A 24,747-nucleotide genomic window follows, 5' to 3' on the forward strand; every position below is an offset into this window, starting at 1 on the left:
GCCTTCAATATCATATTTAAGATATTCCTCTCCAGTCTGCTAAGGACTTTAGCTCCAAACTAGAGATTTCGGCTAGGATATCTCAGGTTTTGACTCTATATCAGGAGCCGTCTGGAATTGTCTGGAATTGTATAAAATGATCGGAATCTGCTGAATTGTCTGATTGTCAAGAATTATCAGAATTACGAACGATTACAAACGGTACCTACCTACCAGAACTGATTCCGATTTTATTTTAGCCATCCGGAACCAGTTCCTTTTTGTGTCAATTTGATATAACTCTATTTCAAACCGAACTGAACATCTGATACCGACTTCTGTGTCTGAAACTGTTCCATAAACGATATGTGCCAAGTGACGGATACAATTTGCTCCGAAAATACTGAAACAAGAAAGAACAGGAGTATATTCTTAAATTGTTTCAAATTGTGTGGCAACATTTTTTTTTAAATCTACAAACATTTTTTTAAAATCCTAAGAACCTCCCACTGTGCAACGAACGAATTGTGTAGTGCGCTCCGTAGCGGCAATTAACCAAACTACGCAAACGTCAACCAGCCAGGTTAGCTCACAGGCAGCTTTGTTTACATACATTTTCACACCGAGGGATTATTTCGGGAGCACTGGTTGTGTGTGTTGTCGGTGCAGAGCAGAAAAAAAAGTTTAGCTTCTTTTCACGCACGGTGGAAACGTAAATAAACGCAGCGAGAACGAAAACGAAACACAAAAGCCCCACTAAAAAACCTAGCTCGAGCCCGCATCGCGATGGCTGCCGGCTGCAGCAAATCCTTCACCTCCAAGTACGAGGAAGAAAAGTACTACGATCTGGAGTATGAGGAGTTTTGCAAGAGCTTTGCATTTTCCGTAAGTATCTTTGCTTTGTTGTCCGACTGTTGTGGTCCGACTTACCCGCTAGAGAGAAATTGGCAGCCTTCGTTCGTGTTTGCGTAATCAATCCTTTGGTTTCGGTTTGCTTTCGCTCCCGCGCTTGGTCTCATCACTGGGCAGAACTCATCGACCTGTTGGATTTGCAACGGGTACTACGGGCCGAACTATGAGGAACCGCTGTGCGGCACGTGCCATTCGTTCATCTTTCCCAACCACCCGCAAGACGAGGCGGAGGGCATGGTCACGGAGGTGTCGGACGACGAAGATTCGGGCAACGACGAGCCGCCCGAGAATGGGTCGGAAGCGAAGGACCGTTCCGACGGCGATCCGGACTACGACGATCTGGATCGACCGCGACCGTCGGCACCGCGCAACGTGAACCAGTATCTGGAGATGCTGTCCCAGCCGCGCGAAGCGGACGACGAATCGCAGCGCCAAATCTGCGCCCTGCCGGTCGAGGTGCTGCTGTCGATCTTCTCCTACCTGGACGATCTGTCCCTGTGGAACGCGAGCGAGGTGTGCAAGCAGTGGAAGCGGATACTGGAGGTGCACATCCCGCAGCAGATGTGGAAAAAGTACACCAAGGAGCGGTGGCCACTGTTTCAGCAGATCTCGACCATTCCCAACTGGCTGCATGTAGGTGGCTCGCGGGTACCAAGGGTTCAGGGAAGGATGAAAATGATGCCCTTTTTTTCCTTCATCCACAGATGTACGGTGCACTGATGAACTCCTGCTTCTGCCGCACCTGCTTGATACACATGGCGCACAAGGCGCCGATGCGTGGCCGGGTCAACCATATCCGCGCGAACCGGCTCCGCAACGACATACGGTCGCTCGATCTGGACGCGACCGAGGGCATCGATGCGGTGGCGCTCGACAATCAACTGTTTCACTGGCAGGCATCGATCCTGGGCCCGGCCGGCAGTCCGTACGAGGGCGGGAAGTTTTTCCTGTACATCGTCATACCCTGCTCGTACCCGATGCTGCCGCCCCAGGTGCGGTTTCTCACCAAAATCGTACACCCGAACGTATCGCGCCACGGGGACGTCGGGATCGATATCATCCAGCACAACTGGTCGCTGGCACTGACCATTTCGAAGCTGCTGCTGTCGGTGCAGAGTCTGCTGACCGATCCCTTCACACAGGTAGGATGAAATGAAGGCAAAATGGGTCGGACACTGTATTGATCGTTGTTGTTTTGTTTGTCCTTTTTTTTTTTGGGGGGGATAGATTTGCATGGAACCCGAGCTTGGCCGGATGTACGAGAACGATAGACCGAAGTTTGAAGCACTCGCACGCCGCTGGACGTGGAAGTATGCCATGTACGAGGTGTTACCACCGGTCGATGGATTCATATAGACACGCCAATTGGAGGGAGAGAAGCGCCGAAGCACTCCCATACTAGACTATCACTATCTTACACTACTGTACAGTTGTATACCCCTGTCTAACTTAATCCCTAGGTGTAATTTTAGGTTACTTTACATGCGTGTTGTGCTTTATCGAAACCGGCCACCGCTTTCGATGTGATGATAATTGGACAGTCAGGAATTGTTTTCTGAGCGAAACAGTAGGACAACTTTGCGAGCACTGAAGCTCAGTTTTGGCTCATTTTCATCCTTATTAAGACTTAGTTTAGTGTAGTGTATGTGAAAATGGCTGTACGGTATGGTCATAACTGAATAATAAGCAGATCTTGAAACCCCCTTCTTTTGCCATATTTAAAATAGGTTAAGCTCCCTTCGTCGCAATACCGTGGAAAATGCTCTTACTTTCCCTTAAAACGTATTTAATGTCCATGACCAAACTAAACCTCCCCACAGGTCCAACTCAATTCTGTTTGGTAAACCACATAAGCACAAAAACTTGATCCTCAAACGGAGAGCATTATGTATAATGGAAGGACTACCATTGTGAAGTACCGTTACAGTGGCAGGGAAAATGCAGTCATTTGAAGGTAAAAGAATGTGTGTTGAGCCTGAGAGGAGCGGGCGGGAAACATCACATTGATTAGAGTTACAATAATTTCGATCATTAGATGTATTAGAAGCCCATTTTGGAAGAATTCCCAATTAAAATGCGCAACTTGTAGTGTGCATTTTTTGATAATAAATAGATCTAGGAAAGTCCAATATCTCTCTCATATACATACAACCAATTCCATAACGTGCCATCAAGGGAGAGCAAGAATCTCGATCGGAAAGCCCAGCATTGTTACATCGATGATTTTGAATTTATTTATTTTTTCTCTATCTTTTTTTATATATTTTGTGAATTTTTTTTCTTTCTCTCTCTCTCTATCTCTCTAGCTCTCTTTGACAGTATCTAACAGTAACTTCGTCCACAGCATTCGTTAGCTACCTCGGGTCAGCTTTCACTCCCATCGTCCGCACAGTCTCTTACGAGGAATTACAAAGGGAATGAAAAGATTGTGTTTGTGTTTTGATCCAGTCCAATCGGTATTAATATCGTTCGATGGGCCTGGTTGGATACAGTTTTTTGAAAAAAAAGGGGTGGAATAAGGGGGGAAGGTGGTTGAGTGTTAAAAACGAGCTAGAAGGGAATAAGACCGTTTGTACATCTAGTGTTTAGAGTATGCGGAAAGTAGTATTGGGGGCTTTGTTTTCGCGTGTTTCGCCTTTCCTCCTTCCTTCCTTCATTAATCTAGATTTGGTTTTTGGCTACCCGGTTAGCTTACCCAAACACACACACACGCGCGCACCATCTTGGGTGTGTGGGGGGGATTAAAAACTGAAACTTAAACGATCGTTTCCGCCGACCCAAACACGGTAAAGATAAGCCACCCGAACGTGTTGATGGCGGCGGCCGTACTGAACACGGCCGACCACGACTGCGTCAGTTCGAGTATGTGGCCGGCCAGGTAGACGCCGAGAAAGCCCGGTATTGCACCGACCGTGTTCATCAGCCCGAACACGCTGCCCGAGTGGCTCGGGGCCAGATCCTGCGGGTTCACCGTCACTGCATTGTTGTGCAATCCCGAGAGGCCTACCCGAACCCGGGGAAGAGGATATGTGAAAATATTGAGTGCAAAAAGCAACGGGGAACGGGACTGACTTACCGATAATAATTGACATGCAGGTAAGTGCCATGTTGAAATCCTGCGTGCGGCACATTAGAAACAGGGCACAGTTCTGCCCCAAGAAGCATAAGCTCTGGACTAGTTTGCGGATGCGCGTCAGGGACCACTGTTTCGCGAGCAGATGCTCCGTGAGCAGCTTGCCGATGAAGGTGACCGGTGGAAGCGCTAACCAGGGGATCATGTTGACCACCCAACCCTGTCGCCAAAAGGGTAAAGAAGATCGTTAAGCACACAATAAACCAAGGCTCCGTTCGCATTCACTTACCTTAGCGTGGGGGAAATTCTCGTGAAAGTACGTCGGCAGCCACGACAGCAGCACGAAGAAACAGTTCATCTCGCAAGCGTGCGCCAGCACGCAAGCCCAGAAGCTGCTGCGCTCGAACAGCCGCAACCATGGCACGGTGTCCGGCGTGCCGAGCTTCGTGTACATCCGGCTCGGCATCGAAATGTTAATAATCCTGCTCCGATCCGATGCCATCGTGTAGTAGCGCAGGAAGAGCGTCCACGAGAGACCCAAAAACCCAATCACCCGGAACGCCGTCGGCCAGCCGAAGTAGTCGAGCAGAAACGAACCCACAATGCCGGTCAGCAGCGTCCCGAGTGCCGAACCGGACGTGAGTATGCTGAAAAAGCTGGCCCGCTCGCACGCGCTCAAGTTCTGGCTGGTGATGCTGATCATGCTCGGGAAGTGGACGCCCTGGCAGGCACCGTTGATGATCCGCACGGTCACGATGAACGGGATCGAGTAGGAGGCAAACAGCGTCGACGAGGTGATGATGTTCGGCATCCAGAAGGTGATCAGCGACCAACCGATCGCCGCCAGCAGTATCACCTTCTGGCCGCCGAACTTGTCGCTCAGGTAGCCGCCGAGCACCTGGGTCAGTGTGTAGCCCCAGAAGAACGAGCTCAGCACCGTGCCGGAGTCGGTTTTGCTCCACTTGCGCTCCGCTGCGACGGCCGGCACGAGCAGCGGCATGGTGGTGCGGGTCGAGTACAGCATGCAGGTGCCGGTCAGCAGCGTCAGGAACCAGGTACGCTTCTCATTTCTGCAAATAGACCCCCGCCGGGGGCATTAGTTACTTCCGTTACCAGGTGTATGCATCGCCTCGTACCTACCTCGTCCATATACTTTGGCCATCGTTCAGATCGCGCAGAAAGGAATACTTGAGCTTTTCTTCCATCATTTAAGCTGCTGCCGCCGGTTCCGCGGTTCCGGTTCCCCACGGTATCGCGGACGCCTCGCACACTCGTTGCCCGCGCTGACGTGGTGCAGGAGTGGGGTTGGGAATGGGGCTAACTTTAACGTTAGCAAAAAATTAAGAGAGCGTTTGCCTCAGTCGCACACACACACGGCCACGGACGACTAGTTGCGGGGAAATCGACACGGTATTTGCATGTTGACGGAAGGTGCTGTGTATCGGAGGTGCCGTTCTCTGTCCGCGGGGCGCTCTCGCTGTGATATGAAAGTGTTAAAGAATGTTTTCGTTTTTACAATTTTTCTATCGCAGAAACCCGATGCGACGGGGTATACCCGAATGGTGGGAGATCGATGTAAATAAACAAGTCGATGACAGTTCTCATCATGGTGCTGGTGGCGCTCTCTGTAGTGTTTTGAGGAAAGCAGAGCAGAGCTGTCAATACCGGGAAAGCTTCTTTGAAAAGACTGATTGAAGGGCAATGGACAATTTGTGCAATTTGTTTAATGTTTAATGAATTTTTTTAGTACAAACTACTGGTTTTAGATAATATAGTCATTCCTCGAGTTGCGCGACACTCGAGTTATGCGAATTTGGTTAAGTGAATTTTTAGTTTTTACAACTCATATGTCAAATTGGTACAATTTCCTCCAACAATTGCCAAATTCAAAATACAGTCTGAATTTCGATTCCCTGCTAACATTTGCTTTTTAGTTAGCACATTTTTCCATACAAAAATTCTGACATTTATTCTCGGAAAGCCATAAGATTTTTCTAAATTTGTCGAAAATCCCGTTTTTCCAAACAAACGCATGCTTTTTAATTGCGCAACATAACAACTGACAGCTGCCAAACACATCACAAAACGCTTGTTAAAGGAGGTGTTTCATTAACTGTCGGTCATCGCAGTAGGTTGGTAGCATTTCAACGAGAAATGAGCAGCCTACTAAGGATATTCAAAACATGGTATCGGCAATAAAGCGTTTTCTGAAGCGTTTGGCAACTGTTAGTTGTTATGTTGCGCTCCGTGTTATGCTGTGTGGAGTTCTGCGGTAAATTGCAGTTTTGCTAAAAGTTTGAAATCGCTAAATACACAGAATTACTCAAATTTTCTTCACGAAATGTAGGAAATACCTAATAATTAACATTAAATTATTAAATTTAATCATAAATAACTTTTTAAAAAAAGACTATTATGAAAACTCATGGGAAAGTTACAAATGTCAGAAAGTTATTTGAAAAAAAAAAAATATAAATCATTTCTTTGAGCTTAAGTGTACAATTATATGATCAAGCGTCAAGCGCTTGTATAAAATCGCAATTTTCAACAGCCGTAAGCGTGTTGCTGGATTTTCCAAGAAACAATACCCATCCATTGTTGCATTTTAGTTACTTGCAGTAAACGATCATTCTCGGTTACCTAATTGCTCTCAATTATCGGCCTCTTTCGTCATTTGAATTTAATTAAAACTCACAATTAAAACTAATAATTCATACACACTCACCTCACAAGCACTATAGTTCACGCACCGCATGTAAAAGCGATTAATTCTGCTCAGTTTTGCCAGACAGCCGTGCTAGGCGCCTCGTGTCACTCAATTTAGCGGACCTTTGTTTCCTGTAATTCGATTGAATGGTAATAATAATTTCAATCAAATCGAAACAACCCCCGCACCCACCACGTGGCTCCCGGTTAAAAGCAGACCACCCGGGTGCCACCCCGGGCGGAAGGCAAAGAAACGAAAAAAAGAGACAAAAAGCTGTGGCGGAAAAATCAACTGACCAACGTGTGGTTCAGTGGTTTTGTTTGCGTTAACGCATGGCTGCAGCCTGTCCACGGACAATGGATTGTGTTGAGTGCGCACGAAAAGCGTATTTATGGCTTGGTGGGGGGAAAGCTACTCCTATGAGGGTGGTGAGTGCATCCCACAGCACTCTGTAGGTGTCACATTCGGAATTGATGGAAATGCATCACGATGCAGCCCCGACAAAGCATAGCACATACCGGTCATGCTTTTGAGTTCATAACATATTTGTTGATGGTCTGCCCTTTTCCCGCAATTGCCTTGATGGGGACGCCGAGGCGGGACGGTGGGATGGAGGGTTGATTTATGAACGGATCGTTTGTCAGGGCAGATCCCCGTCAGCACTGATAGTGGGACATGTTTTGGTGGCCGGACAGAGAGATTGCATACATTCCAGGCGGGAGGAACAGGAAGGAAAGTTTGTGTGTGCATAGATAAACTTTAGCCCATTGACTAGTGCATCCGTGCAGGAAACGTGCAGGATCCGGTAGATTGTGCGTGTGTCCTGCAGTGTTTTCCCCGGGTGGCTCGGTGGCTCCGTGGTGACCATTCCGAGGCGACTGAAGTGAAGACTGACAGCATCCAAACGCTGTCGACAAATGGCGAACAAACACAGCCAGACGTTGAACCAGCGTTATGCGGTGTGGGAAAATGGATTGACACTTATTTACTTTCGGTCAGCGGTCAGGCAAGTGCAGGGCCAACAGTCTTCTCACCTTCTGACACTGTGCCCCATTTTACTTCCCAAAAGTTTGCCCAAAAAGAAGATCCTTCTCAGCTCAGCCTCCCCGGGCAGGGTTTGGTTTGCTTAAAAGGGCACGCAGCGGCAGTAGCAGCAGCACCAGCCGGGAGTGTCTCCCATTAATTTGTTACAAATTCCATTTGTCGGCAGAAGGTGTTGTTGCATGATAATTTATGATTACGTGCGACACGGTGACGCCGGCTTCCCAGAGAACGACTCGACCGAGAGGAAGAGAGAGAGAGAGAGAGCAACGCTTTGCACTTACTTTTTGGACCTCTGGAATGCTGTTCCCAATCTGTTCCATGGTTCCAAAACAGTGGAAAACCCCTCCTTGCACTGTCCTCTTGGTATTCGTTTTCTTCCCGCGCTGGGATTAGAATCCAAGTGCGCTGAAAACGGGAGCAGACAGGAGTGGGGAGTGAGTTTCAGAGGACTTTTCGTGCTCCCACCGGGGGATGGGAGCTGTCCTCGACCCCTCGTTCGGGTGGATGATTTATTAGGCGCAGAAATTTGCAGCACAAATGAAACAGAGATTAGCCAACCGGAGCTAAAATTGTTGCCATGTAGGCACGTTTGCCGAAACTGGGCACGAAACTGGGGTTTTGCGCGAAAGTTTTTTGCACTGTTGTCCAAAAAACATTGTTCATGCTGGTGTTTTAGTTTTTTCTCCATAGCAATATGGGGGAAATTTTAGGACAGCGAATAAGCAGAAGGGGGGAGGGGGGGAGTTTCAAAATTTTACAAATCGAATTTTTACGATTGCTTTATCGTCGTCTGCACGTGATGGGGATAGCATATTGCTTTGCTTTTTTATCTCCATGAATGCGATTTTATTACATTGTTAGTATTTTTGACAAAAAATTAAACTTATTATGTAATTTAAGTGCTAAATTAAGTTAAATTAATGTACGATTGGTTAAAGCAGAATCCACTGGCTTCTCAGTGCAGTGCCAATGGAACTTCTGTGCTTGAAACAAAATAGACAATTACAGTCACTTGAGGTTTCTTAAGATACAAAGGAACGTAGGTTTAAATTGCACTAAAGTTGGTATTCAAAATTGATGACATAAGATCATACATGATCGCAATAAGATGAATTTTCAGGAGCAAACTAAAAAGAAGATAATTTTTTTTTTAATTTAATTATTGATAAATTTTTGATAATTGATCTATGATTGATTGATTGATTGATTGGTTTATTAACCAATTAATTATTTATTAATATTGATTTATAAATGTATTTATTAGTTTATTAATTTGTGTATTTATTTATTTATGTATTTTTGTATGAATTTATTTTTTTATTTATTGACTTATGTATTTATTTATTTATTAATTTATTTATATATTTATTCATTCATTTTTAATTTTTTTCAATTTATTAATTTATTTATTTATTAATTTATTTATTTATTTATTTATTTATTTATTTATTTATTTACTTATTTATTTATATATTTATTTATTTATTTATTTATTTATTTATTTATTTATTTATTTATTTATTTATTTATACAATTATTTATTTATTTATATATTTATTTATTTATATTTATTTATTTATTTATTTATTTATTTATTTATTTATTTATTTATTTATATATTTATTCATTAATTTTAATTTTTTTTAATTTATTTATTTATTTATTTATCTATTTATTAGATAAACAAGTACTGACAAAGCAGAATCTTTAATCATAGAAAAAAATGATTCTAAAAACCGTTCTAAAACACTATTATGAATAAACTTTTGTTAAGAATGAGGTTAACATTCAACAGAATATTTTCATCTAACCACGCTGTCCGAGGACACTGATAGAAGCAACACGAGTAGAGAACATAAGTTTGAGGAAAAACAAAAAAAAAACAAAAAACAAAAACATTGTATTATCTGGAAACATGTATGTGATTGAATCAGTTTTTAGCGATTTTTTTTAATCATTTGTGATATTTTGCCAAGTAGTTAACATTATCTGCTTTTCCACATTTATTCAAAATTAAAGATAGTGCTTCAGGACGACAGCTTTAAAAGGTCAAACGTAAAACGAGGTTGAAATTGTACTTAAAACAGCATGAATGTTACAAAATGTTAAATTTATAGCAGCATCTCCTATGTTGGTTATTACTACGAATATTTGATTATAAAATGGATAAAAGTTTCAAATAAAATGAATAAATCTTTTAGAAGAGATCATTTTGAAAAGTATAAAGACGCAATACATAGTTACAAGTTTCAAACGGCAACTTTGAGCCTGCTGTAAGGTCTTATCATATGGTGTCTATAAAATTGCCAATAATGCTTTAAGCCATAAAGTAGATTTTAGCTGTCCTAAACCGGCATAAAATCCCTCTCCAACAACTTCACTGCGGTGAAATCCGGTTCCAAGTAAAATTGAATTTATTTGATACACTACCTAACCTAAAACCTGCCACCTATTTGATAGACACAATTAATCCCCGTAATGACAGCTGCAGTTCAACGAAACTGAGCGAAAAAAAAAAAACTACGCATCGCAGCACACAATCCACTAAGCCTCAATGCGAATCCATTAGAACCATTAAATAATCGTTAAACACCACCTACGGAAGCGGTGGAAGTGAACCACAGGACTAAACCAAACTAAACGAATTGCAGCCAAAATGTGTGCAAAACAGCAACAAAAAAGGGAGATAATAATATTCCCAGGAAAATCATTTGCGGCCTACAAATCGAAAAGCTTTTATCTACGGCTACAGTGGCCCTTTTGCACATACGCACCCAAACAAACTGCAACTGAGAAGCGATAACACGCAAAACACAAAAATACAAATTCTCCATTCATAGCCCATTCAAACACACACACTTTAAACACCATATACACAGAATAGACTTTTTGCACATGGTGCAATGGTGGTTGCAAAACACATTATCAACCAATCCACCAAACCCATTCGCGCCGATACATACACAGGCCGCTGTTTTGCACCTTGCTTTGCTCCCTTTGGTTCGGATGCTGTCACACAAAAACACCTTTTCTAAAATGGTGACACCCCAACACCGAGCCCCCAGCAACAGCGAGCTATGTTGCTCCCAACACCGTGAAGTCAACAAATTAATTAATTTGAAAAGTCAAAAGTTTTCCCATTTTCTGCCCTGCGGTCCATGTATCATCATCATCATCAGCAGTAGCAGCAGCAGCACCAGCTACACCATCCTGTTGTGCATGGTTACCATAGAAGAGAGTGAGGGAGAGAGCGCGCGTTCGTGTGTGAGCGAGAAAATATGGTACGCGTTCGGTACGCGATCGCGGGATAATTTATGCGCTAGTTGACCTTTTTTTTTTTTGCTGTGCAGTTTGCATTTACGTTTTGCGCATTGTTTTCGTGCTCATTTTTCTGGGCTTGCGAGTTGCGCCTCCACCAGCTCCGGTGGAGAATGTTTTATTGGGAAAAATTGTAAATTACTTCCTCGTGCGATGGGGGAGGGAAGTTTGGATTAGCAATGGAAATGGGTTTGTGGGAGGATGTAAACTCAAATGAATAATTAAATGTTTGTTTTAACGAATGTGTTGAAGTTATTGCGGAAAAAGAAATGTTTCTATGGCTGTCAACAAATAGAAGAAAATTTACTCTTTTTTAATACGCATTGTTACGTTGGCGTTTTCTTTCGAGTCATGAGAATGCAGTAATCCCGTTTTATCCAAAGCGTTGTTGACTCTTGGGTCTTGGGACTCGATAAAAACTCGCCACTCACAGCTTGCAAGCTTGTTTCATTGCCAGCGTCATCCTTAATGAGCTTGATGTTCCTTATCTCTTATTTGTTATTTCCTCTGATGCCCCTTCCCACCATCTACGCGATAGGCCACCGCTCTATATTCCCACCCGGCCAACTCGATATGGGCAAAGTGACCCATTCCTTAAAGCAAGATCTATTAAGGAGAACAGGTCGATGCAAAGCCCGTTGCTAGGTTGCCATTTTCAGCTCGTTTTTGACAGTTTCATGAAAAAGTGTTTACAAACAAACGGCTAATAGTTAACGCGCAAAAGTGGACGAATTTACTATTAGGAAGGTTATATTGGTTAAATTTCTTGCGGTCAATCACTTCTGGAGAATAAAGGAGAAGTAATTGCAGTCTACTCTGTATTCAGAAACATTGATAACCTTTTTCATTGTTTGCCATTCCGTGACCACAAACCACTACCGTTTGCAACGGTCCTGCTGGAAAAACGAAATGTTTAACATGTTCAACTGGGTTAAAGAAGTCCTTTTTACTTTCAATTGAACACTGAGAGTAAAATGAAACATCCAATCGACACACACTGGTACAATATGCATACCGTCATTTACTTATAACCCGGCTACGAATGATAAATGAGATCCTTGGATTGTATCAGTCATGTAACATTCTAATTGGATTCTAATTCTTCAAATATTCTAACAGGAATTGAATGTAAAATGCTGAACAAAACTTTCATTCACTCCATAGCAACGTCCATCGCTAAACATAAACAATGTTCACTTTAACTGTCAAAATTTTCCCATGGTTTTCTGTCAATTTACTCTAAGCGCTTCGACCTGTTCTCTTTCAAGGACCTTGCTTTACTCTTTCAAGGACCTTGCCTTAAAGCTCAGATTGCATTTAATTCATACTATCGTTTCTTCGATGTTCACAATCCTTTTTCCCTCTTGCTTTCTCGTCATCATTCTTCCTCATCCTTATCCTTTACTTAGCAATTAAGAAACATTGTTAAGCCGTCCAGGTGGACATTTTTAGAAGTAAATAAATAAATAAAAATAAATAAATTTAATTTCTAACACTACTTTTTATTAAAACAAAAACCAAGCCGATGACTTAATTAGCGAAAATTGGTGAAAGTAATTAAAATGTGAAAGCGCATAGGTCGCCCAAGTACACAACTTGTACCACACAACTTGCACCTAATTAACAGTTGCCACACAAACACACACACACAAAACTAGGACGAAGCAAAGGCGACGAGCGACACACCTCAGCACCGGCACAAAAGTGATTTGTACCGGAAAATATTTAAATTACATCTGTGCATGGTTGGTGCTCTTACTTTTGCTTTATTTTGTAGTAATTTCCTTCCCCCCCCCCCTCTCCCCCAAAAAAGGGGGAAACTGTTATCTCGAACGGTACACACTCACCGCGTTCGCCACAAATGAGCAAACCAGCGTCGCCCTATGAAGCGCGAATGACCATTTAAGGCGACTTGCCCCAGTTTTCCGGTCACCGAAAGGTTTCCGCTTAACCCTCTCCTTTTCTCTCTCTCTCTCTCTCGCTCTCTCTCTTGTCTGTGTGTGTGTTTGTGAGTCTGATTTAGTGAGCCCATTTTGCTGGGCACCCCCCACACCCGGCTGCTCAGTATGCGGTGAACCGCGCGGCGAACGTACGTGTGTGAGACACTGCAACAAAAGCAGCGAGTGCTTTGTTTTCCCTATGAATTGCAAACGGGTAATTTATGGGTATTTCGCACACACACACACATGTGCACAACACACCGGAACGCCATTTGAGGTGTGAACTGTGCACCGTGGCAGGGGTGAGAGTGGCCAGGGGAAATGGAATTGGTTTTCGGGAACAACAAAAGGGACAGCCACCCATTTATCTGCAGCGAAAACGGGCGACGCGCCGTAACGGTTGGAACGAACTGTCGCGGTTTTGGCGCGGGTTGTGGTGCGTCGGGTAGTGTGTGTGGATGGTAAGTCAAAACGCGCTTAACCGTGGCACATTTTAAATGTGTAGCTCACGTAATGGGAATTTTTTTCTTTTTTTTACAGAGAGAAGAAATTATGCTTAAATACTTGGCTCCATATTCTTGTGTTCCGGTTGTCGGTCGGTGACACACTACACCGCATCGCATCCGATTGAAGGGCGGGGGAAGGGCGATAAAAGCCTGACAGGGCTGCAATGGGTGTATCTCCTATCTGACAGGGGAATCTTAATTGAAATGAACGTGAATGATAAATTCATGCCCCACACTTTACTCTCGGCGTTTAAATTGCTAACAGTTTGATTTTACGCCCGGCTATAAATTTACATTGTGTTTCATGTGTTGGAAAGATTGCTTCAAAATGGGGGTTATCATAAATTGGGTTTTTTTTCTTTGTTGTAACATTTATGGCAGTGCTTTGTGGGATGACTTTCATCATTTGAGGATGGTTTTGTGGTACCGATAGAAAGTGTGTGTGTGTGAGAAAGAATGGGAGTTTTTTTTGTTGTTGTGCCAGTTTTGTTGTGCAGAAGAGATTTGTTTTTAATCGTTTTTATATGTGTGCATAGCATTGTTATGTGGCCTGAAATAAGTTGTTGGAGTTTTTCATAGAACAACATTTCCGAACAAAAGTATTTTTTTCCCGACAGCCTGCTATGCAAAGCACCTAAAGGTATGCAATTATGATATTTAAAATTTCGAATTTTGACTAAAAATCATGAAAATATCATTTACAAATTTAAACGTCATTGTTTTACCATAATATTTTATACCAATTTAGTAAACAAAATTCTTTAAAAATCAATAACTTTAATACAAAGAGATGGTAGTATAATTTGCAAATTGTTGCTCAATAAAGGAGCAGCCAAAGTATTTCATATGTTTGAGATGGATGAAGTCACAACTTTCTTGTTATATGTGCCTAGCATACATCATTATTGTTTCACAAATAGTGTGTATATTTTATTTTAGGGATAAAAATGAAAATTGATAGCAAAACATACGAATTTTTAAACCTATTCAAAAATCCAACTGTTGCACACTTACAAAAACTCTAAATTCTATTATTGCACACTCAATATTCAATTAGTGCACACTTTTCAATACACTGAAACCAACGAAAATAAGCCCTGAAATGGAAGTTTTTCCAATAGGTCGAAACATTATTTGTGTTCCAATTATTAAACAGTGGATTGAAATAAGTACTTTTTTTGCAAAAAGTTGAAAACTTTGCTACCGAATGGTGAGGTTTGTTTGATATTTGTTTGATTACAATCAAACTATAAAGTATAAGTTGTTCACAGGGTGAAACAACCCCTATTTTGTAAGGCACAATTCTTAGCGTAGAAAGAATATGTATGTATCGCTAACGGAGCACGTAGGCTCCTGAGAAGAAGACCCCAGAAATTACCAATAAATTTCAGTGTAATTAATTTAAATTTTACTCCATGTGTGTGGTTCGCAGTGCTCTTATGGGAAATTCGATTCTCAATAAGAATGGCAAGACTTCTTAGGCAAATTCCGTAGTTAGCATGGCGGAAGTTTGCATCGGGGTGCCAGCCTTTTTTTGTGGGCTTTTGCTCGGGAGTACTGCTCCCTCACTTAATACAGTCCACGAGACGGAGTAGGCCGTAGAAGCCTACAAGTGCTTTTTTCAAAAAATTAAATGTGTCAAAAATTTCCAATATTTATGAAAAAATATTAGCTTTTATGTCTGTTTATTAAATATTTGGATAACCAACAATTTACATCCAGTAAGCAATAATTTGTTGGTGTGCAACAATTGTCATCATGCTCAAAAAATCATGGTTTACCGCTTTTTTATTTGGTTTAATAGGTGACTTATAGCTCAACTGAAAACTGTAGAGATGATAGCAACCTCGCTAGTTTAAAGGGCTTGTAGCAGGCTTTGGTTAAGTTAGAGAATAAAGTAGTCGGTATATATCACTCGTACAAACGAGAAGTTTCCAGCAAAAAAAAAAAAACATTTTTTACATGGAAAACCAACCTTAGAACAAGAGCAGTACAACATGGTGTATTATGGAAAATACATGGAAAATGGAAATAAAACAATAAATAAAACAATACTTCTCTCTTGACAAACGGGTCAAACAAAATGCCTTCAACTATGCGATGCTTTTTAGTTTGAATTTTTAGCCTTTTCATCGTACTTAACCACAAGCAAAAAGTCGATGTGAATAAAATTTTCTGTAGTATGATATTATTTATTTCAAAACCAACATAAAAAAGTTGTGTATTGTAGGCAGAGTTTCGTTACAAATCATAACCTTAACTAGTTGCAAAAAATCTAATTGGCATCGAATTCCATTGAATCCAAACGAACCTAAATGTATTCCGTTATTTTGTTGCTATCGTTTATTTGACCTCACTTTTGCCAAACTGTATTGCAAGGAAATATGTCCACAGTGACGTAGGTTACTCCTTAGCTGATTGCTTGGGTTGATGAAGATGGACACTTTTAGCGGTAATAGTGAATAGTTCTGAGCATAGATATCCCTTGTGGGTTTCATCTGAAAGGCAAAGAGCATTTCTATTGTCACAAAAATCCAGTTTTTCTTAGCTCAATTTCAACCGTTAGTCAATCGAATGGTTTGTGCTGAAATTTTCGATAAATTTGATTATTCAGTTCAGGTATTTTTTAGCTTAAACGATTGATCTTAGATAAAGTTCAAAAAAAAATATAGCAAAAGTTAAGCATACACATATTCACACTTTCATCATAAATTTTTCCTTTCGTTTCATTGATAATTTTGTGAAGATTTTTGATACTTAAAGCATGCTATAATCTATAACAGAGAAAAAAAAATGCAAATTTGGACCAAATTCTTGTAAAACCATGACACTTTCACGCATACGACACCGTGCATAATTAATGACGCAATTATTTCCTCAGCAAAGCTGAACACATTGCCATTCATTTTCACAGTAATTGACTTATTTGCAAGCAGATTGTAGCGCAGACGACGACGACAGCGACGACGTTAATTCAAATCAGGGCTCGGTGCATCCTACACAAACCATGCAAACAAGAAACCGGTGAGAATGGTGAAAATCTTGGCCCCGAGATTCCCTGCCCAGCTGCAACAACGGTTCACCATCCTCGCTCTTCCACGCTCGGGCACGGATCCTCCGCGGTCGGCTGACGCTAATGCAGTATTTATTCAAATCACCATCACTTCAGCGCCTTAAACCACTTTGCCACGGCGACCAGGCAACGCCCGGACCCCTTCCCATTTGCGGTGTGCAACTTTCTGTGCGCAAGCTTTGCGCGTGTCAAGACCCAGCGGGATGCACCCCCGCGCACGGATGCACACTGCGCCATGCTTACCGCGCGCCCAGAGTTTTGTAGCCTCCGGACGATGGCCAAAGTTGACAAAGTTCCACTTCCTGGAAGCGATTATCGCTCTGGTAATAATAATAATAATCATCATCGTCGTCGTCGTCATCATCATCCTGGCCGGTGTCCTCGTCGTCGTCGTCGTCGTCTCGGTGGAAATCCATTTCCTTCTTTTTCTAGCGAACCACTTTGCCGCAGGACTTTCTGTGCGCACAAGGGAGCGCACCGCCACCACGCTTGCTTGCCAAAGTGGAAACCCATTACAGTGCGGACGATGAAAGCCCACGCTCCCAAAAGGCACCCCGCAGTGTGTGTGTGTGTGTGTGCAGGGACAGGCGGCAATTTCGAATGAGAAATGATGCGGAGATGATGCTGGACAAAGAGGAAATGGACACGCGTTGGGATGGAAAAATAAAGCCAAAGTAGCACCATCGAAAGAATGCGTTGTGAGCGGTGAAAGAAACAAAAAAGTAATCGCCTATTCGCTCGGGAAACTCGGGCTGATGGCTTAATTTTCTTCTCTCCGTTCGGAGCGGCGCTGTGCGGGTAGAGCGTACGGAGTTTGCTAAATAGCTGCATGAGAAATCACGGAACATCGGAGGTGTTAGGTGGGCCGGGTTTGCGAGTGGCTCACCTTGTAGCTGTAGACAAGGACAGGGACAGTGGAGATGAATAGCTTTTAATTTGCGCTTTATCTACGGGCATAGATCTTATTGGAAGTTTAATCTGATTGAAATAGATCGGAAGTGGCATCACAATCGCCGTGTTTCAGGTGAGGAAAGGAAATGGTTAAGTCAAGAATGTATAAAAAAAATGACTTAAATTTTTGAGATAATTAAATGAAACAAACTTTAGAAAATGTTTTCCAAACCCTGTTTTATCCAAACCATTTATCTCATTTTTAGTAACATGTCGAGCTTATTCCCGGTTTGATGAGATGTGTCTAGAATGTTGTAAATTGCTTGGAGGTGCAGCGTACCTATGGCTCGTTGGTAGAACATTTGTAGCTTACATCGTTTGTAACTCGTTGGTAGAACATGCAAAGTATGTTGCATTCCTAATTGAGTATGAAGTACAGGATCAGCTTCATCAGAAATGCAGCTTGTGCATTATATGCGCCGGTTGAATGAACCTATCTCCAAGGGAATTAATTCCTAGTAAATTACATCGCGTGACTAGTTAACGGTAATCGAATCTAGCTGATCGGATTTGGATGTAATGAATTCGCGTAATTCTACCTTGTTCTGGTATGGAGCGTACTGGTGAACAGTGTAACACATTAAGGCTGGATTTAAGCTTAAGGCCATAGTTTGAAAGTAATCTTGTAGCAATAAAACATAACATAAATTCTCAATCTGATTTCTGACATTTATGCTTTCTTGATGTTCATTGCTGATACTCAATGAAAGTGAGCCATGACAGGCGGAACGCGACATGCAAATGCTCGAGTCCAACGCGATATTCTGACTGACAAGCTGAGCTTAACGTCGTCGCAAGCATCATCATGACTTTTTCTGTGAACAGTGCTGCCAAATGTCACTGTTTCAGTTACCAACACTCATGACTGACACGAAGCTCAAATCAGATCACGTACACAGCTGAGACGATTAGAGGTGAGACTCAAACAGTTGGTGCGACCATCACATGCTTGGTAACATTTTTTGTAGCACCAAACTCTTGGTTTCTCACTTGGTCACGATATTTTCTCTCTATGATAATCACGCCATTCTTTGGATGCACTTGGCGTGTGGCAACAAAATAACCGTGCTTTCTTGCTCTGTCTGCTTTGATGGTCTGTCAGGTCGAACAGAGCAAGAAAACATGCTCATTTTGTTGCTTGGGACCACTCGCACGCACCGCATATCTCCCATGACTATCGGGAAGATCACCGACTGATCAAGCGTTGATTGGCAAAAATGTCACCAAGTGTATGATGATCACACCACAGGTTTGAGTCTCACCTCTGATCATGACAGTAGAGCTCGTGACGCTGGCATGATTTGGTTTCAGTCGGAATTTGTTATGATTGTGTCAGTGGCATTTCGCACAACTGATCACAGTAACAAACAAAGTCATGACATAGTGACTGTCCAAGCGTTGGTTGCTAATATGTTACCAAAATCTTGTTTTTGTCATGTTTTTTTCATCTTAATTTAAGCCATACGGCCCGATGAAGATTAAATAAATAATAATAATAATAATAATAATAATATTTGGTATTGGACACAACTACTATTTGAGCATCAGCTCTGATTATTACATTTGAGTACGTGACGTTGACATGGATTTTGTTACATTAGGATTTTTTTGTGACATTGACAGTTAAATGTTGCAGCACTGGCTATCATCAAGATCGTCCATGCACAGAAAATAAAATAACATACAAAATGAAAAAAGTGTATCTAAGTACTAGCTTTTTAAATCAAACTACTCTATGCCGGTCTTTTGCAAAAGTTGTCGCATGGTCGCCATTAGTTCATAGTACGATAGGATTTCTGATTTTAATATCGGAAAAACAAATTGGTTCATGTTTTTTTGATCAATGTTTTATATTTCAGTCCAATATATGTACAATAACTAATTTGTATTCTTGGTATTTAAAACTCCAAACATACATACAACTCATTAAAAAAACTGTTAATTCATTATAAAACAAAACAAATAAAAACACTTAATAACGATCATGGGCCACTCTAAGCGAATGTGTTCAAATATCATAAAACCATTTCTTTCATCGGCCACTATTTTGACTTTCCCAAAATGTTGCACACTCATCAACGTTCGTTTCGCTTCTCCAGCCTGCCTGCGCTGATCGTCACACTGATAGTTTCCCTCCACTTAACCCCTTAAAAATACAAAAAAAAACAACATGCCAAAAACCAAACCTGAACGCTTAAACGATTAAAATCCATTCAACAAAGTAGCTACATTAGCATTTCAGCGCGCTTGCCACCCCTGCCCTGATAATGGTGTCCGCTTGCTAATATCTTTGATAAACTTGCAAGCAAGCGCACCCATTTACGTCCAACCTGCAAACCGGACCGGCCTGCCTAACCGGCCCTGACCGGAACCGAAGCTAACGACGGAAAACGATGGTACACCATCATCGTCGGGCCCTTGTTTTCGGGGATTAAAACACCACCACCACCACCTGAAAAATGAGCCACCGAGCAGGAGTGGGGGTGAGTGCGAGAGAACCATTTGGCACTTCATTTGCCAAACCTCTCGAACACTCCGCTTTCCGCAGGGAAGGATGCCTGCAAAGGGGGGAAAAAAAGATCGTTGCGTCTGCACCGGAAATTACGTCTCCGGAAGGCCCGGAAGGGGCTTACACTCCTTATATGGCAACGATCTGGAGGCTGAAAGGCTGAACAGCCCATAACGCACACACTCAGCAACCTGCCACCCTTACCAACGATGGAAGGAAAAGCGTTACCGATTTGGCGTGCGCCTGACCGGTTCCGGGCCGGAGAATGGAGATAAAAATTTAATCCGAGCAAAACCAGTGTGTGCGGTTTTTCGGGGCGGCGGGTAGCCCGCTACCCGCCAACGAGCCACCCGATTTGCGGTCAGTTTTAAGTGAAAGAAAGTGAGCATTAAAATTTCGTTGGCTTTTTTTTTCGTAAATTTAATTACCATTACGGGAATGGGAAGGGTTGGCGCTGCTGCAGAAGAATGTACCGAACTTTTGCCAACACAGCCATCGGGTCAAAGCCATTTTCAAAGAAGACACTAAAACGCGGGACGGGAAATGAGCTGAAAATGGCGAACGAAAACGAAGGTCCAACAAGCTTAAGAACAAGCGAGAGGGCACCAGATAAAAACAACCAAAGCCTATAAAGTACCATGCGAGGTGAACGACACGAAAGCCCCACGAAACTTTGCAGCCAATGCGTTGGCGACGGTCTTGACATCGGTACGCGGTAAGAATTCACCCCGTTTTGCCGCCCCCCCCCCCCCCCACCAAAAGGGGTGGTCGTTTTGCCGTGCATTTGCAAGAATTTTTTTCCCTCGTTCGCGTCAGTTTCTTGGCAACTCTGTTCAAAACCAAAAAAGAGAAAAGAAAATCTCCCCAAAAAGATTGTCATGTCGCGATTTGATATGGTAAAGCACAAAAGAGGCGGAAAAAGTTCTTTTGCTTGGAATTTAATTAAAAACTTTGTTTATTTTGAAACTGTCGGCAAGATCGTTTGGTCGAACGGGGATTGTTTGATAGTATGCTGCTGCTGCTGCTGCTCCTGATACTCGAGCAGTGTTTTCTCCCTTTCTTCCCTGTTTTCATGCTCATGTCGTTCGCGTTGTTTGCCTTGTTCGCGCGTGTGTATTCATGTGAACATGATGATATTTGGTAGCGGCAAATAATTATGTGCTTGTGCCATTTTCTTCCCATTTAATTGCTGGAGCTAAGGTTGGGAGCCTGTTCTACAAGAAATGCGTCGCTGCTGCGTTCGCAAGTATGCAATTCCATCGCCCTCAAGATGCATGCCAAGCGATGCTGGGTGAACGTAGACAGGGGTAGAGAGGAACAAAAAAACACCCATCTACACATACACTCCAAAGACTGTTTTGAGCGAAAAAGGGGGAAGTTAAGTGAGATGGTCCTATACGTAAATGGGGGTGAGATTGTTTGTTCATTTGGAAGCACGGAAAGCATCCAAATGAAACACAAATGAGTTGGCACATAGTTGAATCGTTAGTTTTTAATGCTGCTGCTGCTGCTGCTGCTGGTGCTTCTGCTTCTCATTCCTTTCATCACTCATTCCAGCTTCTCGCAAGCGATTGCCACTAAATGGGGGTTTGTGTTTGGGTGAGCAAAAGGACGTTTTTGTCGTGTCGTTTTTTGTTAATTTACTTGAACGTTTGAAGTTTGTTTGTGCCAATTATGGAAGGCAGCGAAAGTTTTGAAGCGATGTTTACTTATTGCTCTTTAGACTTTTGTGCACTAATGGTTGGTTAACAAAAAACGTTAATTGAACTCTAATTTTAAAGTGCATTTTTGTTGCTTGAAATTTAAAAAAAAACAGGGATAGCAGATATGTCACTAATTTACATAGTTAATAATGTTTGCAATGCAATCTCAGCTTTAAGCTCAGGGCTACTAATAGTAGTTGTGAAAAATAACAAGAAATCTTGCTAAAAAGTTCCACAAACATCCCTCACTGCAATGATCTTTTTAATTTTCAACGTAGATGTAGTCACGTTTTTATGTTAGGCATCAAGCTATTCAATGCATAGCGGTGTATACAAAAGTACGAATAGGTCAACTCACTTTTGAGGTTATCTAATACGTCACGTATCATAGGTCAAAGGTCAAAGGATAAAGCTGAGTTGGGAGCAAGGATGCTGTCTTCCAACTGGTATCTGGTTCCTGAGGTTCCTGAGCCTGAAGAAGCACCTCCTCTCAAAGACCATATCGCGACGGATGATAGCTGGGACCAGTACAAATCTGAGGAATCCTATTTTAGTCGCATTGGAGAGGAAAATGCTTACACATTTGTACCTTTTATATGAGAATCCGTTACAACGACAAGCTATATGAAGTGAATGGTGATCACGCTGGCGTGCAACCATGCTACAGGTATTTAGCCCATAAAGTCCTTTTCAACCATTCACAAGGACTGGTTGTAGAAAAAAAACTATAACAGATAATTGCTTTCCATAAACATCCTGTGAAAGGTTATTATTTGAGCATTCTTGCAAAACTAAATCTACGACCATGCGAGTTGCCTTTCGTCAGTTATACGGAATTTTCACCGTAGTGGACGAAGCCATGCGTGTAGGCTTCTACTTTCGATTATTAATAATTCCTCCTCAGTTTTCGTGACCTTTTTTTGGAATCGAGCCTTTGTATGATGTTGGTCTAGAAAATTTCGATGGGACGCAACCGGTTAGCGTACTAGAGAGTCATATCGAAATTCTGTCGAAATTCGTCTAACACAGCGATCGACAAAGTGCGGCTCGCGAGCCGCATGCAGCTCTTTGTTATCGAGATGGCGGCACTGAACATTTCATATATTTCATAGATCATCCACACATTTTTGCTCTTGGTTTGACTCATTTCCCTTTGGTTTGCTCTTCGCGTAAAACGCTACTAACATTATTGTAGAATTTGGTTCTTTCGTTTGCAAAGTTTGCCGACCGCTGGTCTAACATGATCGCATTCAGGAGTTTAGGCGTCATTGCTTGCCAGTGGGCGCTAGTTTTGCTTCCTGACATGTTTGTTCACGTTTTCTAGGTACTCTTTATCTCTCTTGCCGTCGTGACATGGCCCGGTCAACAGTTATTCTACAGGATGCTCGGTCCCTGGTTGCAGTCTCCCATCCATGTGGACATCCGATCTCCGATAGATTTCGCTGTGCTCCCCTGCACCTTATGTCGGACTGGGAGTCGCTGTCGAACACCTTCTTGGTGTGGCATGAGTCCGGCATCCTCATAACATGCCTCAGCCATCGTATCCTGCCAGCCTTCGCCACCGTCAGGAGGCTCGGTTCCCTGTGCAGCTCAGCAAGCTCGTGGTTCATTCTACTCCTCCACGCTCCATGCCCGAACAAACGGCCAAAGATGAAGGATACGTCGCTCAATCACGCCCTGAGCATTTATATATCCTAGGTGATATATCACTGTTTAGTTGGCTGTATCAACCTCCCGGCCAAGCAAACGCAGCGAACGCACTTTTCCCTCGATCTTCATTTACAGCATCATTTGGGACTTCTTGTCGCTCAAGGTCGTCGGCCATTCCGAACTCGGGTTTCTTTCGATGCTCTGATTGTTATCGAATAGTTCCAAGGTGTTGTAGATGCACAAACTACGGCACGATTCCGACATGACATGACATCTTTCTAAGATCGCGAACGCTGTTGAACGAAATTGCTTTACTTTTTTGATCATCACGGTTAGATTTCAATTGATACAGGTATTAAGTTTTGTCTGCTGAATCATGCGATACTATTATTGAAAGTGCAATCATCGTTTTGTTAGTGGAGATCAATTTTGCGTGAAAGAGGGCTATCCGTGACTTGAGGGTGGAGACTAAAGGAACCATCTTCTATAAATCAACCCAAATCCTGGCATACGCTGATGATATAGACATCATTGGTCTGCGGCACTCCTATGTAGCAGAAGCCTAACAAAGGAATCGAGCAGACGGCAGAGAGCCTCGGATTGCATATAAACGAAGCAAATACCAAACTGATGTTGGTAACGTAAGTGTGACGTACAGATAGGTGAACACACTTTTGAAGTCGGTTCAGAATTCAGCTATCTCGGGTCAAAGGTCAGCAACGACAATATCATGGTAGCTAAGTTGCGCGCAAGGATGCTGGCTGCCAATCGGTCTTTATACAGCCCTAGAAATCAGTTTACCTCAAAGAACCTGTCGCGAAGGACGAACCTATATAGTTCCGGTGCTAACATACTCCCCCGAGGCCTGGCCTCTGTCCAAATCTGACAAAACCCTCTTAGCCGCGTTCGAGAGGAAGATGCTCAGAAGGATACTTGGTCCCGTATGTGTGGAAGGACAATGGAGGAGCCGCCATAAAGACGAGCTATACGAGATGTACGGCAATCTCACGGTCATGCAGCGGATCAAGCTCGCCAGGCTCCGGTGGGCTGGCCAGGAAACGGACGATCCAGCCCGTAAAGTATTTTTAGGTCGATTACAAGGACAGAGGAGGAGTGGTAGGTCCAAATTGGGTGGCAGGATGGCGTGGAGGCGTCCACTATTAAGGTCGGTATAACGGATAACGGAAGTAAGAAGCCAAAAAAATATCTGAGAAAAAATATAGGCGTTTCATAGACAGAATCATACCATGTTCATCATGCCTCGGCACATCTCTAAGACATAGAACCAGATTCAACGGAAAAGTGTCTTGTCACGGTGAATGTAAGATAAATGAAGACACTGAGTTCAATGCAACATACAGAACAAGTACAAGCATTGCAAC

The 24,747-nt window shown here is 42.6% G+C and overlaps 2 protein-coding genes across 2 annotated transcripts; one reads left to right on the plus strand and one right to left on the minus strand.

The window, feature by feature from the left end:
• Positions 1-608: 608 nt before the first annotated feature.
• LOC121597026 lies at positions 609-3,029 on the plus strand. Its single transcript, XM_041922484.1, has 4 exons — positions 609-864; positions 1,009-1,524; positions 1,596-2,033; positions 2,119-3,029. Exons 1-4 carry the CDS (start codon positions 766-768, stop codon positions 2,245-2,247), a joined length of 1,182 nt encoding a protein of 393 aa, XP_041778418.1. The 5' UTR covers positions 609-765; the 3' UTR covers positions 2,248-3,029.
• Positions 3,030-3,176: 147 nt separating this feature from the next.
• On the minus strand, positions 3,177-5,531 carry LOC121597025 (solute carrier family 17 member 9). Its single transcript, XM_041922483.1, has 4 exons — positions 5,105-5,531; positions 4,254-5,034; positions 3,968-4,184; positions 3,177-3,894 (listed from the first exon to the last, which is right to left on the minus strand). Exons 1-4 carry the CDS (start codon positions 5,170-5,172, stop codon positions 3,647-3,649), a joined length of 1,314 nt encoding a protein of 437 aa, XP_041778417.1. The 5' UTR covers positions 5,173-5,531; the 3' UTR covers positions 3,177-3,646.
• Positions 5,532-24,747: the final 19,216 nt, after the last annotated feature.

The sequence above is a fragment of the Anopheles merus genome, chromosome 3R, assembly GCF_017562075.2.
Source record: "Anopheles merus strain MAF chromosome 3R, AmerM5.1, whole genome shotgun sequence".
Taxonomy (NCBI): Eukaryota; Metazoa; Arthropoda; class Insecta; order Diptera; family Culicidae; genus Anopheles; species Anopheles merus.